At 35.1% G+C, this 14,398-nt stretch overlaps 1 protein-coding gene and 1 long non-coding RNA gene across 2 annotated transcripts; both read left to right on the top strand.

Moving 5' to 3' along the window:
- Window positions 1-456: 456 nt before the first annotated feature.
- Window positions 457-6,242, top strand: LOC127501108 (uncharacterized). The gene is made up of 5 exons (XR_007926508.1): window positions 457-649; window positions 1,908-2,152; window positions 2,257-2,426; window positions 2,772-2,894; window positions 2,998-6,242. It is a non-coding gene; the product is annotated as an uncharacterized LOC127501108 (long non-coding RNA).
- Window positions 6,243-8,216: 1,974 nt separating this feature from the next.
- lye (lymphocyte antigen-6, epidermis) lies at window positions 8,217-12,605 on the top strand. The gene is made up of 3 exons (XM_051872901.1): window positions 8,217-8,397; window positions 9,411-9,521; window positions 10,810-12,605. The coding sequence occupies exons 1-3, from the start codon at window positions 8,343-8,345 to the stop codon at window positions 11,022-11,024; spliced, it is 381 nt and encodes a 126-aa protein (XP_051728861.1). The 5' UTR covers window positions 8,217-8,342; the 3' UTR covers window positions 11,025-12,605.
- Window positions 12,606-14,398: the final 1,793 nt, after the last annotated feature.

Below are 14,398 nucleotides of genomic sequence, written 5' to 3'. Positions count from 1 at the left end.
TAATTGAAATGCTTAAAATAAATGAACTAATTTACGATAATCTGTGTTTAGAGAACTTTAATGAGCTATTCTTTCTCTGACCAGTGACACAAACATAAAACATGTTAGGCCGCAAGCCATTTTTTGTGCATTTAGCCTACATAAAACATTTTTGTTGATGGCCACTGCGCTTCCATATGTCTTTTATTGTATAATTATAATTACGGCAACATATGAGTTAAGACTTAGGCTAGTTAAAACTATACAAAGATTATCCGCTGTTTAACAATTTGCATTTTTAACCTGTTTAACGCAATGATTTTATATGTAATAATACACCGCTCGGAAATATGCAATTCATTGCATGCATAAAATTTAAAGTAATATTAATACTTAGCTACAGTCGTATGACTATTTAGATCAGGGGTACTCAAGTTCAGAGGCCAAGAGGGCCTGATCACATGACAGGAACCAGGAAGTAAGCCAGCATAAAGGAGGCAGCATGGCAAACAATCAGTCTCTCACTAACAGACACTACGTACCTGGATTGTGGAGTTACTCGCCTGTGGACATACCAGAAAATACTACAAACTTGGACATTTGTATATGCACCGGTGGACATTCTCACTTGCACATTGGGACTTATCAGCACATAGGATACTGTTTTAGGGTATGGTGTTTTAGACTGTATGCTTTTAACAGACTAAGTTGTTTTAGGTTCCTTGTGATTATTGTAAATACATATTATTTATTCACTTTATTTCTGTTGTTGACTCATCTTTTAAAACATTCCAAAAGCTCACACAGTTTAATCTGACCCCATTTTAATTTATGTAAATGCATCCTTCTGAGCTGAACGTTACAAGGCATTGTTCTGTTTTTTTTGTTATAAGTCAGAAATGACGAGGAGGCAGCCTCACGCAATACAAAGTCAATGGAGACGGTTTGATTGTCTTCTTCCCAGCGCGTTTTCTTTCAGAATCATCGTAAGGAAAATTATCAGTATAAAGAGCACAAAGAGGGCTTTTATAACTATTCTGTGAAGAAAAGTTAGTTTAGGATTAGTTGGGAAAGTGCATATTCTAAGGTAGTCTCCATGTAAGCATTAGTATGTTTAATGTAGCTGGAACACTTTATAATAATTTACTTTCAAATTTAAAATTGACTCTTAACAGATTTGAAGCTGTAACTGTCATGCAATATGAAAATAAATTCTCATTTAGTTAACTGTATAAATGTATTCTTAATCCATGGTCTGGATCTCATCTCGTGCGCTTTCTTTTCCTTGCGCAGCCGCATAGTAAACACTCCTGAGGTAAAGTAAAATAAAAAATGACAGAGCATCAGCTGCTTTTCAACACTTTTACTTTGTCATGCCTATTCATACAATAAAATATGCAAATGTAACACACATCGCCATAACAATTTATACTTTTGTTCGTATAAGAATAACAAAATTTATGAATACTCAAAACGCAAACGTAAATTCCTCCATCACAGTGCCGTTTAAAAACCCTTTCAACGGCTCTGCTCCATCGTAGTTCTGACTGGTGACGCGGTGCGCAATGACAGTTTGGTGATTTTTACCGCTCTACTTCCTGTGAAGTGATGTATCGATGTTCCCTTATTCCCTATGCCGTTCGCAGTGCCCTTCGAACTGAACATGTTCGCTCCCTTCGGATTGGAATCTCACTTAAGATGGCGAAATACCCTGTGAAGTCCACTTACGGTCGAATGGAACGCACCTTGAATTTTCAAAAATCGTTCTTGAATCGAATCGAACACCTATGAATCGTGAATTGAATCGATTCGCTGTCTACCCAAAGATTCACAGCCCTAGTAGCTATCCATATTTCTGAAGAAGCTTACTGCATCAACATTTTTTTAAAATCTGTGATATGTTTTGCCTGTACATTTTACTTCATTAGGATTGTCAAAGAAGGTGGAGAATTTCCAGAGAGAAAGACTGTAGTTTGGTGAAGAAGTGGCATAAGAGCATCACCAACCATGTACTGGTCTGCCACTAGCTCTAATTCAGGACCAGAGAAGGTAGCCAAATGGACCTCTATCATCAACCACATTCAAGACATTCACACACATTCTGACCCAGCGTTCCCTAGGTGTCAGTAATAACAAAGGGTGTCTAAGGACCATAGCAAGTGGTTTCAACCAGGTGTGTAACCTCAATGTGTTATTTGCCTAAATCACTCATAAGCATTAATGGGGCATTTCCAATATTCATGTTGTATCAATAACATTACACTGATTTCCCCCAAGTTTCGACAGCACTGAATAGGCTATATAAGGTCCTGATAAACAAGAGTCCTTTCAGATGTGGAGAAGCTGAGGCCACATTACCAGACATCAACTGTGGAGTCATTTCACAAAGTCATCTTGCACTTTGCACCCAAAAATGTTGTCTTCCCCTTCATCGGAATGCTATGCAGGTATGTCTTCTCCCTCACAACTTGAACATAGGTCAGAACACAACACATAAACAGATATGTGTTAAAGGGGGCACACTAATGTTTTCTGTCTAGGAGAACTGGTTTTGGGTTGTGGAGGTGTGAATCATGAACAATGGCCATCATACTGCAAATCAGTTTGGGGCTGTTCTAACTAAAAGGCCTGAAGTGAAGTGCCTTTCAGTTAGTTTACAGTTTACAGAATGGTATAGTTTTACTGTATTTTAAAATTGTATTTTTAATATTTACATACTTTTAGTGTTAAATACAAACGTTGGCAATGGGGCAATATGAACAATTTTTGTGTTTGTTTGTCCTGTGCTTTAGGTTGTACCTTGCAGAGATGCACTTCAATGAGAATGCTGTCCGGCCACAAATGACAGCTTCTCTTTCCAAAGGCCAAAAAGGGAGGACATACCGTCAAACCAGTAAAGACAGAGCCAACATTTTGTAAGCTTTTCCAAAAAATATTTATTTAAAACAATACTTACAAATGTACAAAGAAACAAAGTAAATGTTCAAATAAATAAAAAAAACTTCTCATACTTCACAGGCTATGTCGTCAACTTGATGAATGGTGTTTTTGAATAGGTTGTCCGTGATCCACTTCCATATCTGGATGCCATACAGCAGATTCCTGTGCCTCAGGACCTGTCTGCTCAGCATGACAGACCTTCCATGGAGAAAGCTGTTGCTGAGCATGTGTTGCGTTTCAGTTGACACAATAGTGTCACATCAATAAGTATGTCATTATCGCATATTTCTTCGTTTTTAACATAGATCAGACAGTATGGCTGTGCAATGCACTGAACTCAATGTAATATGGATGTAACAGAGCCAAATTCTACAACTGTGTGAGATTGGCCTTACCTTTCCATCCCTCTGAGTCTCACACGCTCATGGTCAGCTCTATAAACACTCATTGCATTTTGCAAAGAATATATATTTAAGCACACAGGTTCAAGGCCGGGATGGTCTGTCATGCATGGCGTCTCATAAGGAACTTGGCTTATTCTTCTTCTGACCTGCAAAAGAAAAAAACATAATGGCACTGTTATTTACAGTAATCTTTCATACTTTTGAAGTAGCAGAAAGCACACATACGGGTTGAATGAATTTCTATCCAGTGTAGTTGTGAAATACCTGTGGTATTTCCTTGCAACATATATATTTTCTCTCTCAAGGGCCATGCGTGCACAAGTTCCACATTAGGGACCAGATGCCACACAGTCACACGCCCCGGGTTTGCGTGGAACTCGTCAGTCTGATCTTCGTCAGAGGATGTAGGGTTAGCTAATACCTTTTAGTCGGTTGCCTACTGCTCACTCGTACAAAAGTGTAGTTTATTTAGTCACTTCCTTACAACTTGCTAAATCAGTGATAGACAGAAATCAAAAGGTCTTCAGATGACATGCCTACTGCTCCATTCATTCATGAGCCTTTAGTTTAACCTATTCTGAACACAGATTTGTGGTAGCACCAGCCTCCTCTTAATCTACTGGTCATAATGATTTCAGGGGATGGGGATGAGTGAAGAGAGTTTGTGCAAGGCAGTGTCCTATGCCATTTCGTTGAGATCTTCTCTCCAGATGAGTTTTATTGTTTTATTTCAGGGTGTTTGATCTCAGCTTTTGTCTTAGCAGGAAAATCAAGTCTTACACAGCCCATTTCATTCTAGGGACAAATCCTAGGGTTTTAAATGGACATGTAAAACCGTATCTGTAGAATTTTTGCCCTTAACTATGCCACATACCTTCTATGTAGATATCAGAGAACAATTTAAAATAATGTATCAATGCATTCTATGGCACCTTTAAATTTTTCAAACTCGAATGACTCAGGAACTCAAATCCAAACTCGAATGACTCAGGAATACAATGAAGATACTTTAATTCATGAAGCCAACATACTGCGGAGAATCCACAGGGCACACCAAACAATAACACAGACAACATAACAGAACCTAGCCTTACGGTGACATGGTACCCCTCATGGAATTTATTAAAATATATATATATATATATATATATCACACACACACATATATAATATATACACACACATAATATATACATATACATTATATATATATATATCTGCAACAGTTAGTATCCTCAATTCCCAGACATTTAAAAAGTGTAATTAAAAGGAAAGGTGATATGACACAGTGTGAAACATGTCTCTATTTCAACTTTTTTGGAGTATGTTGCAGCCATCAAAATCAAAATTAGTTTATATTTACAAAATACAATTAAGTTGTACTTAGTTTTCTTTGTACTTTTGTCAGTAATAAAGGTTAAAGAGAATTAGTTTTTTTTCAACTGCTTACACACAAAATCCTTACTTGTCTCACAATTTTTTGAAACCTGACACTCAAACAGCAGAACCACACACCAAATCTGCAAAACCATACACTAATTCTTGGCCTTTGTCTAATTTTTCAATTTCATAAAACACTTTTTGCAAAACATAACACGCAATTCTCTATGTAACACACAAAAATCTAACAGGAAGTATCTTGATTTCCTTTTTCAAACACAACCATTCAAAATGCCACACTAATTCATCAGTGCCTCACACTAACTCCTCACATGTGCAAACGCTCTTTGCTTTACTTAACACTATCCAATCATGTCTTTAGAATAGGCCTATAAATAGGCCAAAGGTCAAGTTATAGGTTTTGAACAACTTTTCTGTTGTCTACTTGCTTCCATATTCATAATTTCTAAACCCTATTGAGGATTTTTTTCTCCACATGGTGCTGGAAAGTGCATGATCGTCGTCCCTATGTCAACATAACACTTCTCCAGGCAATGGAGGGGGCATGTGGAGACACTGACGCTGCCTCCATCCAAGGTTGGATACGCAAGAGAGAACATAGCATGTGACGTGGATGAAGTATTGTGGCCGGATCCAGCCAGGAGGAGAGATGGAGCCTAGATACACCCAACCATCTCGCCCACCAACAAACGCACACACAAACGCTATTTTAGATTTTCAGAAAACATCATTCTGTATGATTTACGTATAAGCTTGTTTCCTCATAGGGACTTGCTGTAAAAAATGTCCCCACAAACTCAAAATGCACTGGTATTACTATACTTGTGGGGACATTTGATCCCCAGCAGGACACACATACACACCATTCCTTTGGAATATTCATCTGTTTCAAAATTATGCTAGTTTTTTTGGTTGCTTTTTTTTTTTTTTTTTTTTTGTCCAGCTACACATGGTTGATGTATTTATTTTCTTTTGTACTGTGTAATACTGTATTCACAACCACAAATGCTTACAGTAAAAAAAAAAAAAAAAAAAAAAAGTTGGTTTCAATCTTGCTTTCATGCTTACCATGAATTTTTCAGCATCTCTCTGCCAATTACTTTCAATCTTACAGAAATGAAATGTACACAGGAGCTCATGAAAGAAGAGCTTTAGGTTTTGAATAACTGTTTGTATATGATATATCCAAAAATAGAATATTATGGCAAAGGTGTTTGCAAAATAAGACAAATGTTTGCTTTTGAGATGTGTTTGTGATATTTTGAATGCAGTGCTTCATTTTGCAAGAGAGGTGAGGCATTTTGCGTGTAATTCTTGGATTTGTGTGTAAAGTTTTGAAAAAAAGAGACAAAGTTTTAAAAATGTGTGTAAACAGTTGAAAAAAACTAACAAATCACAGATTCTTGATTTTATTGCATTTTACAAAATGTACCAACTTTTCTCGAATTGGGCTGGTATTCTCCTGTGCTCCTTTGTGTTTTTGTTTTGACTGAATTGTTACTAAATGTTACTGTTGCATATTGATCCTGCCTCTACTCTCTTTGCTGCAACCAGCATGCGTGACACAGATAATAACAAATGAGATTTCATTTGTGTGTGCGTGCGTTTTAAAACCCTACATTGTGGGGACCAAATGTCCCCACAAGGATAGTAATACCAGAAATGTTTGACTTGATGGGGACTTTATTTATTTATTTTATTCTATTTTTATTTTTTTGGTCCCCATTAGGAAAACAGCTTATAAATCCAGCCTGGTCTCATTGTTAATACGTAGATATTAATACGTAACTTTCAAAGACACAAAACGTACATTTTTGTACGTTTAGAAAGGTGCTAAAACGTACAATATTGACGTAATTATGGCACTAAAACGTAAAAATACTTACGTTTTTACAGCGAAAAAAAACGTAAAATATTTACGAATCTTGTCATGTCATAAAGATATATGTATAATTTCCATTTTATCGTTTTGTAGATAAATGTAAGATCCATAATCTCCACAACGAACTTAAACCTACCCATTTTATACAGAATGTTAAAAGAATAAAACATAAAGAACAGAAATGTGTAGGAAAATGACAATTTTAGTGAAAATATAACATTGAAACGATATTTTGAGCCACTAATCCTACACCTACCCCTAAACCTACCCATAACCATTTCTTTAAACTACCTACTGTTATAAATAAAAGAATGACAGACAAACAAGCGTAATCACAATAATTTATTTTTTGCGAAAATGTCAAAAGTGGTACCAAAAGTAGTTGTGTGATGATGAGTTCCAGTCACAGTCCTCTCTGGCGGTAGGGTACAGAGCAGAATTTAATTTGTTAATCCATGAAAATATGATAAATCCAGCTACTCGCCGTGAAAGGCGCGCACTCATTTCAAATGTCAATCCACTGAAACACGGCATGTCGCAATCTGTGACGAAGCAGGTGAGAACCAATGAGCGTTCGATATCAGTGCCGTAAACCATGTCGTAACGCTTCTCGAGGGTGGCGCTACTTTCAAATTTGAATCATAACGAGCGCGAGCTTTGATTGTGACTGTTGCTGTTGCTGAGAATGAAGATGAAGATCGATGGATAAAGGGCTGAATTTGGTGGTTGATCTGTTCCTTACAAACATATGGATTCTAAAGATTTGGAGTACAGCGAACAAATAAAATGTGATTTGTGAATTTATGTTGTGCTTTGGTTGTATTGTCAGTCGCTGCATAGGAGAAAACGCCTTCTGTGTCTCAGCAAACAAACTAAATATTGCAAAATGGTTAAAGAATTACAGAAATTTTATTCATAAGGTTTCAAATTGTAGTCTTGTTTAACATTATGTAATCCTCCGAAACGAGCAGCACAAGTCACGAACAGAAATGTTATTTCATATTAAGTAGATAAGTAAACTGCTTTCAATAAATTCGACTAAAAAGATCGTTAAATCATTAAAGCCACGATATTTAATATTAATACATGGGAATTCATATACATTCACACTTTACGATTTACGTTTTTTTTTTTTTTTTTTTTTTTGCTGTTAATACCTAAGTATTTTTACGTTTTAGTGCTATAAATAGGTCAATATTGTACGTTTTTGTGTGTATGAAAACGTAAGTAAATGTACGTGTGGTAGAACCACAATTTACGTAAAAATACATACGTTTTCTCATGAGATCACGTTGTATAAATCATACTAAATGGTGTTTTTTTTTTGAAAATGTAAAAATACAGAATGTTTTCTGTGAGGGTTGTGTTTATGGGTATGGTTAGGTTTGGGGAATAAAATATAGTTTGTACACTATAAAAATCATTATGTCTATGGAAAGTCCCCATAAAACGTGTGAAACCAAACGTGTGTATGTGTGAATAATCAGGTATCTCTCAACTCCCCAAACCAGATTGCTCTGCTCATTCTTCACATTCAAATGCTTTTTTACACCTACACATATTCTTTGCTCTTCCCCTTGTCAAAAAACTCCACCCTCTATCATGACCATATAACAGATGTATTCAAACAAGCCATCTAGCCTGCTGCTGTCCAAAGACCCATTCACCTCAGAAGAACCATCTGAAGATCTCTCCTTTTAGAATTCAGTTTGCTCACTGCTTTTCACATTGTCAACATGATGAACAGAATTATGCTTGGAGTCATTGCAGTGATTGGATTCTTCACTCTATGTAAGTCTTCAGACAAATAGGTCATTATGACAGGGCAATTTTTTAATTTGATGCATGTAGGGGGGAAATGAAGCAATCCATCAGGTCAACAATTTGTAAAAATAAAATTATATTCATATTTTAATTTATATTAAATAGGTCGATTAATGTCTTTAAACTCAATTGATAGCTTAATATGATTTGTTTAAAACATATAGGTAGTGACTGGTATTCTTATGAATAACAAACAGAATAACACAGCTTAATTATTACCAATCAAAAATATTAGAGCATTAAATATTCCTTGAATGTTTTATTTATCATTTATTTATGTATGTATGTATGTATCCACCCATCCATCCATCTACAGTAGGCCTACCAGTATACATGGGTGGCATTTGTTTGGGGACGTTATGATCATATAAAAGCGTATAGCGTCAGTTCTGGCAGACACGTCCATAGACATAATAAATAGGCTACATTAGGGTGACCAGACGTCCCGTTTTTCCAGGGACAGTTCCATATTTCATCTCTATTTTTATTGTACCGACTTATTAAGAAAAAATCATGTTTTGTCCCGTATTTCCTAAAATTTCATTACAACTGGGTGATCATAGAACGTGTAACGTTAGAAGTAGCCTAGTAGTGCTCTGTCACGCAAGAACAGTCCAATCAATTCGTCATGGAACCAAATTACCATCCAATCACAGTTCGTTATCGATTAGTGAAGGCGGGATAGGCGGAATCGCTCTGAATGACACAGACCAGAAGCGCTCTCTCGCGCGCGCGATCCCAGACAGTTCGCTCAGCGCGCGATCAGTACTCCTTGCGCCTGAATGGTCAAATGCACACGTAATTGTCAAAATGTCCATCGTGTGGAGTATCCCACGTAAATACAGTCGGTTATGGCTTACGTGGACTTAAATATTTGTCATTAATGTTAATGAAACAACAATATGTGTGTGTGTGTATATATATATATTGATTTACCCAGACAATTCATTTCATTTCATTCTCTATCTGTGTTTCTCCAGCTGAAGCCCTGACATGTAATTCGTGCAAAGTAGGTGTTCTAGGCAAATGTTTGTTAAGTTCCAAAGTGGATTGCACCACCCCCATGAACAACTGCTTCTCTGCAAAAGCAGGTCAGACAAGACACACACACACACACACACACACACACACACACACACACACACACACACACACGTTTTCATAGGACATCATTTGGTAATGGTTGCAATGGTTTTCATATGGAGTTGAGGATATTTACTAAAACCCTAAACCTCACACAAACCAGTTTATATTAGTACTGTAGTAAAAATGTATTGCTCTTTCATATTAACCACTTCAAATGCCCTCAAATGTCAGCTTTAACATGTTTCATTATATTTGCAACAATTTGCAGGAAATTCCATAGTATTGTATTGTTTTATATATTACATAAAGATAATTATAAAGACTACAGACTAACCTTACCTGTAAAGGGAAACAAAAAATATATTTATTAATTTTAATTGTAAATCATGTGTACCTTTGAAGAGGCAAAGGTGGATTTTGTCAGATTTATAAAACTTCTTTAAACAAATTTATTCCAAACAAAGGCACATGTTCAACTATATTACATAAGCCAGGAATTTTAAATATGTAACAAATTGTTGGAAGTGAAAGTAAAATTCTTTGGCCAGGTTTCACGGACAGGGCTTTGATTGAGCCAGGATTAGGCCTTAGTTCAGTTAGGACATTTTAATAGCTTTTATAAACATGCAAAATATCACAAACACATCTCAAAAGCAAACATTTGTTTTACGTTGCATTTCTGTACAAGACTGAAAGTAATTGGCAGGGATGTTGAAAAATTCACGGTAAACATGAAACCAAGATTGAAACCAAACTTCTTTTTTTTTTTTACTGTAAGCATTTGTGGTTGTGAATACAGTATTACACAGTATGAAAGAAAAGAAATACATCAACCATGTGTAGTTGGACAGAATGGTTGTGTTTGAAAAAGGAAATCAAGATACTTCCTGTTAGATTTTTGTGTATTACATAGAGAATTGTGTGTTGTGTTTTGCAAAAAGTGTTTTATGAAATTGAAAACTGAGTCGAAGGCTGAGAATTAGTGTATGGTTTTGCAAATTTGGTGTGTGGTTCTGGTGTCAGGTTTTAGAAATTGTGTGACAAGTAAGGATTTTGTGTGCAAGCAGTTGAAAAAAACTGTAAGATATGTCAGTACAAGTACTTTCAGTTAAAACAGCACAAAAATGCATTTTAGTTTGGGATTAGGCTTAAGCCTTGTCTGTGAGACCGGGGGCTATGTTTATTTATTTATTTAAAGTAGTATAAATAATAATAATAATAATAATAATTTACATGAAAACAAAAGTCAAATCCTGACATGGTGCTTCTGGTGTTCTCTATAATACTTCACAGAGTTCAATGTGTCTGAGTTCCTGAGCCTGTCCACAAGTGGCTGCACATCTGATTGCAACAACACCAGTGGAACCATCTTGGGTGCGGGATACACAGTGACCAAATTCTGCTGTACCACAGATCTTTGCAATGGAGCAAGTGCTGTCCAGCTGTCCATGGCTGGGGTTCTCAGCACCGCCCTATTGGCCTCCATCTGGAGCAGTTACATTCTGTAGATGTAACACCTCCTTGTCTGTAACACATTATTTCACAATAACTCCTTAATCCAGAATCAATATAAATGTAATCTAGAGTGCATATAGATCCCATAACTTTCTGTAACTTTAATTGTTGTTTAACTCTGTTTACTTGTGATGCAGTGATAATGTTTTTATGGTAACACTTTACAATAAGGTTCATTAGTTAAACATTAGTTAATGTATTAACTAACATGAACTAACCATGAGCAATACATTTGTTACTGTATTTACTAATCTTCGTTAACGTTAGGTAATGAAAATACAGTTGTTCATTGTTTGTTCATGTTAGTTCACAGTGCATTAACTAATGTTAACAAGATTTTAATAATGTATTAGTAAATGTTGAAGTTAACATTAACAAAGATTAATATGCTGTATAAGTTAGGGCTGGGCGATTTTTACAATTAATTCGAATTTAATGTTTTGCCTCGATTTTATTATTTTTAAATCGAGAAATCGCGATTTTGAATAAAAATGTTAGCAAACGTTACAATTAGACATGTTGACAACACAGCAATAATAACCGTTAAGAGAAGAAAATGATCCGACCTCATGATGGCGCCAGCACGCCTGATTAACCGCTCTCATGTGACGCTCTATGAACGTAGAACACATAGGCTAGTCTTAAGCGCCTGTTCATTCAGAAACGCGTTATTGCGTTGAAAAAAAATCAAAAGCGGGCAGTGGAATGGGAAAAAAACAGTTATTAAACGCAAGTTGAACTTTTTCTTTAACTTGACTGCCGCGTTTTTAGAATGCCGTTTCATGGGTGAGACGCTGCAAAAGACGCGAGGGTAACAGCCAAACACTTGGAATGCAAAAACCTGTAAAGAACTACTGCTGTATGTTTGATATTTCATGTTTGCATGATGGTGACAGGGTGAAAGCTGCTGTTATTTTCTGTTTTTACAAAGCATTTGCTGTTAATAATAGCCTATTACTGGTGTTATTTATTGCTATTACTTTTTGGCTAAGAAATATTTTTAGCATTTTTCTTATTTTAAATCATTTCTGAGTATATAGAATATGTTTAAAATATGTACAACATTTGCCTTCATACTTAATGCACATTTTCTGCAAAGATATTTAACAAATAAGTCATTTGTTTTACATTTACACCATGTTGATTACTTCAGGTGTGGTACACTTGGAATAGAACTTTTTAAACCAGATGGTTAATAAAGAAAATGTTACTTGAATCATATTGTAGTTGAGTTAAACAAAAAACTAGTTAAAAAAAAAAAAAAAATCGAAATCGTGAATCGGTCAATCGTTCTGAAAAAAAATCGAGATTTTTTTTTTTTTTTTTTTTTGCCAAATCGCCCAGCCCTAGTATAAATGCAGTTTATTTTTAGTTAATGTTAACTAATGTAGTTAATTAATGAACCTTACTGTAAAGTGTTACCGTTTTTATTAACATTTACATAGTGTAAAACACATTACATTTTCAACACTCTTATGTCATTTTTAATGAAACCTGCATGCACTCTTTGAAATGAGGCGATGATTTGAGCTGAATAATTTTGAAGGTTGAATAAACTGAAAAATTATAGCAATGACTTTGTGTTAGGCACTTGCTTGGGGTATTTGTTAGTTGCATAAATTAAAATTAGGTAATGAAATAAGAGCAAAAATTAATTAAAAATAAACAATAGTATTGTTACGTAGGGACTGCAACGGGAGGCGTGCGGATCCATGTGCAAAGCTTTATTCCGAAACATGGTCAAAACAGGCAAGGGTCTGACAATGGCATACAGATAGAGGGCAAGACAGAAAAGTAATCCAGGGAGAAGCGTGGTCGTGCTGTGGCAACACAATATCCAGGAGGGCTAGGGTAAAGAATAATCCAGGGGAAACAGGCAATAGTCCAAGAGAGGTGCAAACATAGTCCAAAGGGCAAGGCGAGAGAGAAGTCCAAGACAAGCAGGTAATCAGGAAACAGGCAATCAGAAAACAAGACAAAACTAGACTTAGACTAGAACTAAAAACTCAAAACAAGGACTTGGAACTGGCTTCGTAAAGTAGCTAAACGGCATAAACGCTAAACAATACTCGCCAGTGACAGAGAAGAAGTGCATGGCTTATGTAGGGTGTGTGATTGGCTGCAGGTGTGCGTGTGTGTAATCAGTGCAATGGATGATGGGAAATGTAGTCCGGGGTGAAGTGCAAAAGTAGTGTGGTGCAAGAGTCCATACAAAACAGAACTGGGATCCTGACAAGTATATATTTAGAAATTAACATTAGTCTATATTAATAAATTCCTTTTAAAAAACTTGTTTGATAGTTCATGATACCTTGCATTATTTAACCTTATTGTAAAGTGTTAACATTATTTCGTATCTATAATTCCTCATCTATAATCTACTTATTAATTATAATGCAATAATGATTTCATTCTTTTTTGATGTTTTCTTTAACGTTATTTTTTTGAGATTTTAACTATACAAAACAAACCACAAGGATCTCATAACATAAAAAAACCTAAAGTCTTTGCTGAGCCATATCATCATCATCAACAATTAAAATCTTGGTTGAAGGGCGATTAATTCACAGAATTTAACAAGGTGTGAACTGCCGATTGAACTTTGACGTGAACGCTAGTCCCAGGTAAAAAATAAAGTATACTTGAATGCACTAAAAATACTTAAATACAAGCAAGTACATTTGTAGTATGTTCTTATTTTATTTATTTATTTTTGCTAAATAAAATTGTAAAAGTTATACACTAAATACACTAATTAAATGTATGTTTCTGCTTCAGTAGTACTTCAGTGCACTTAAAAAAGTATGCTAAATAGCATTAATACTTAAATTGATTTTTAGTGCATTGAAATAAAGTATACTACCACAAAAATATACTTTTTTTTAGTTTTTAGTGTATTTCTTAAAAGTGTGCTTTGAATGCTTTAAAAATTAGTTCAATCTCAGTAGACTTTTATAATCCTAAATTTAAATTAAATGGATTTTATTAAAAATATAATACTAATGTACTGGTTATAAGTACATTTTCCCAACAGTGGTACTTAAGTACACTTAATATAAATGCACTAATTAGCACTAACACTAATTTTAACACTAATTTTAAGTGTAGTCAGATAAAGTAAACCAAATATACAGAAGTGTTTTATAAGTGCATTAAAGTGTGCTATGAACGCTTTACATAAAATTTTAGTGGATTTTATATACTATCACTAAGTTCTATTTTAATGGATTTTCATGAAAAATACAGTAGAAATCCCTAGTGAAAAAAAGTATGCCAAGTATACTTGCAGCCAGACTAATTATCAGTATACTTCAAGTGTGTTAATGATTAGTTAACTTGAAGTGTGCTATTTTTAAACAACTAATTT

This window comes from Ctenopharyngodon idella, chromosome 19 (assembly GCF_019924925.1).
Source record: "Ctenopharyngodon idella isolate HZGC_01 chromosome 19, HZGC01, whole genome shotgun sequence".
Classification (NCBI taxonomy): Eukaryota; Metazoa; Chordata; class Actinopteri; order Cypriniformes; family Xenocyprididae; genus Ctenopharyngodon; species Ctenopharyngodon idella.
This window is presented reverse-complemented; position numbering and strand designations above follow the sequence as displayed.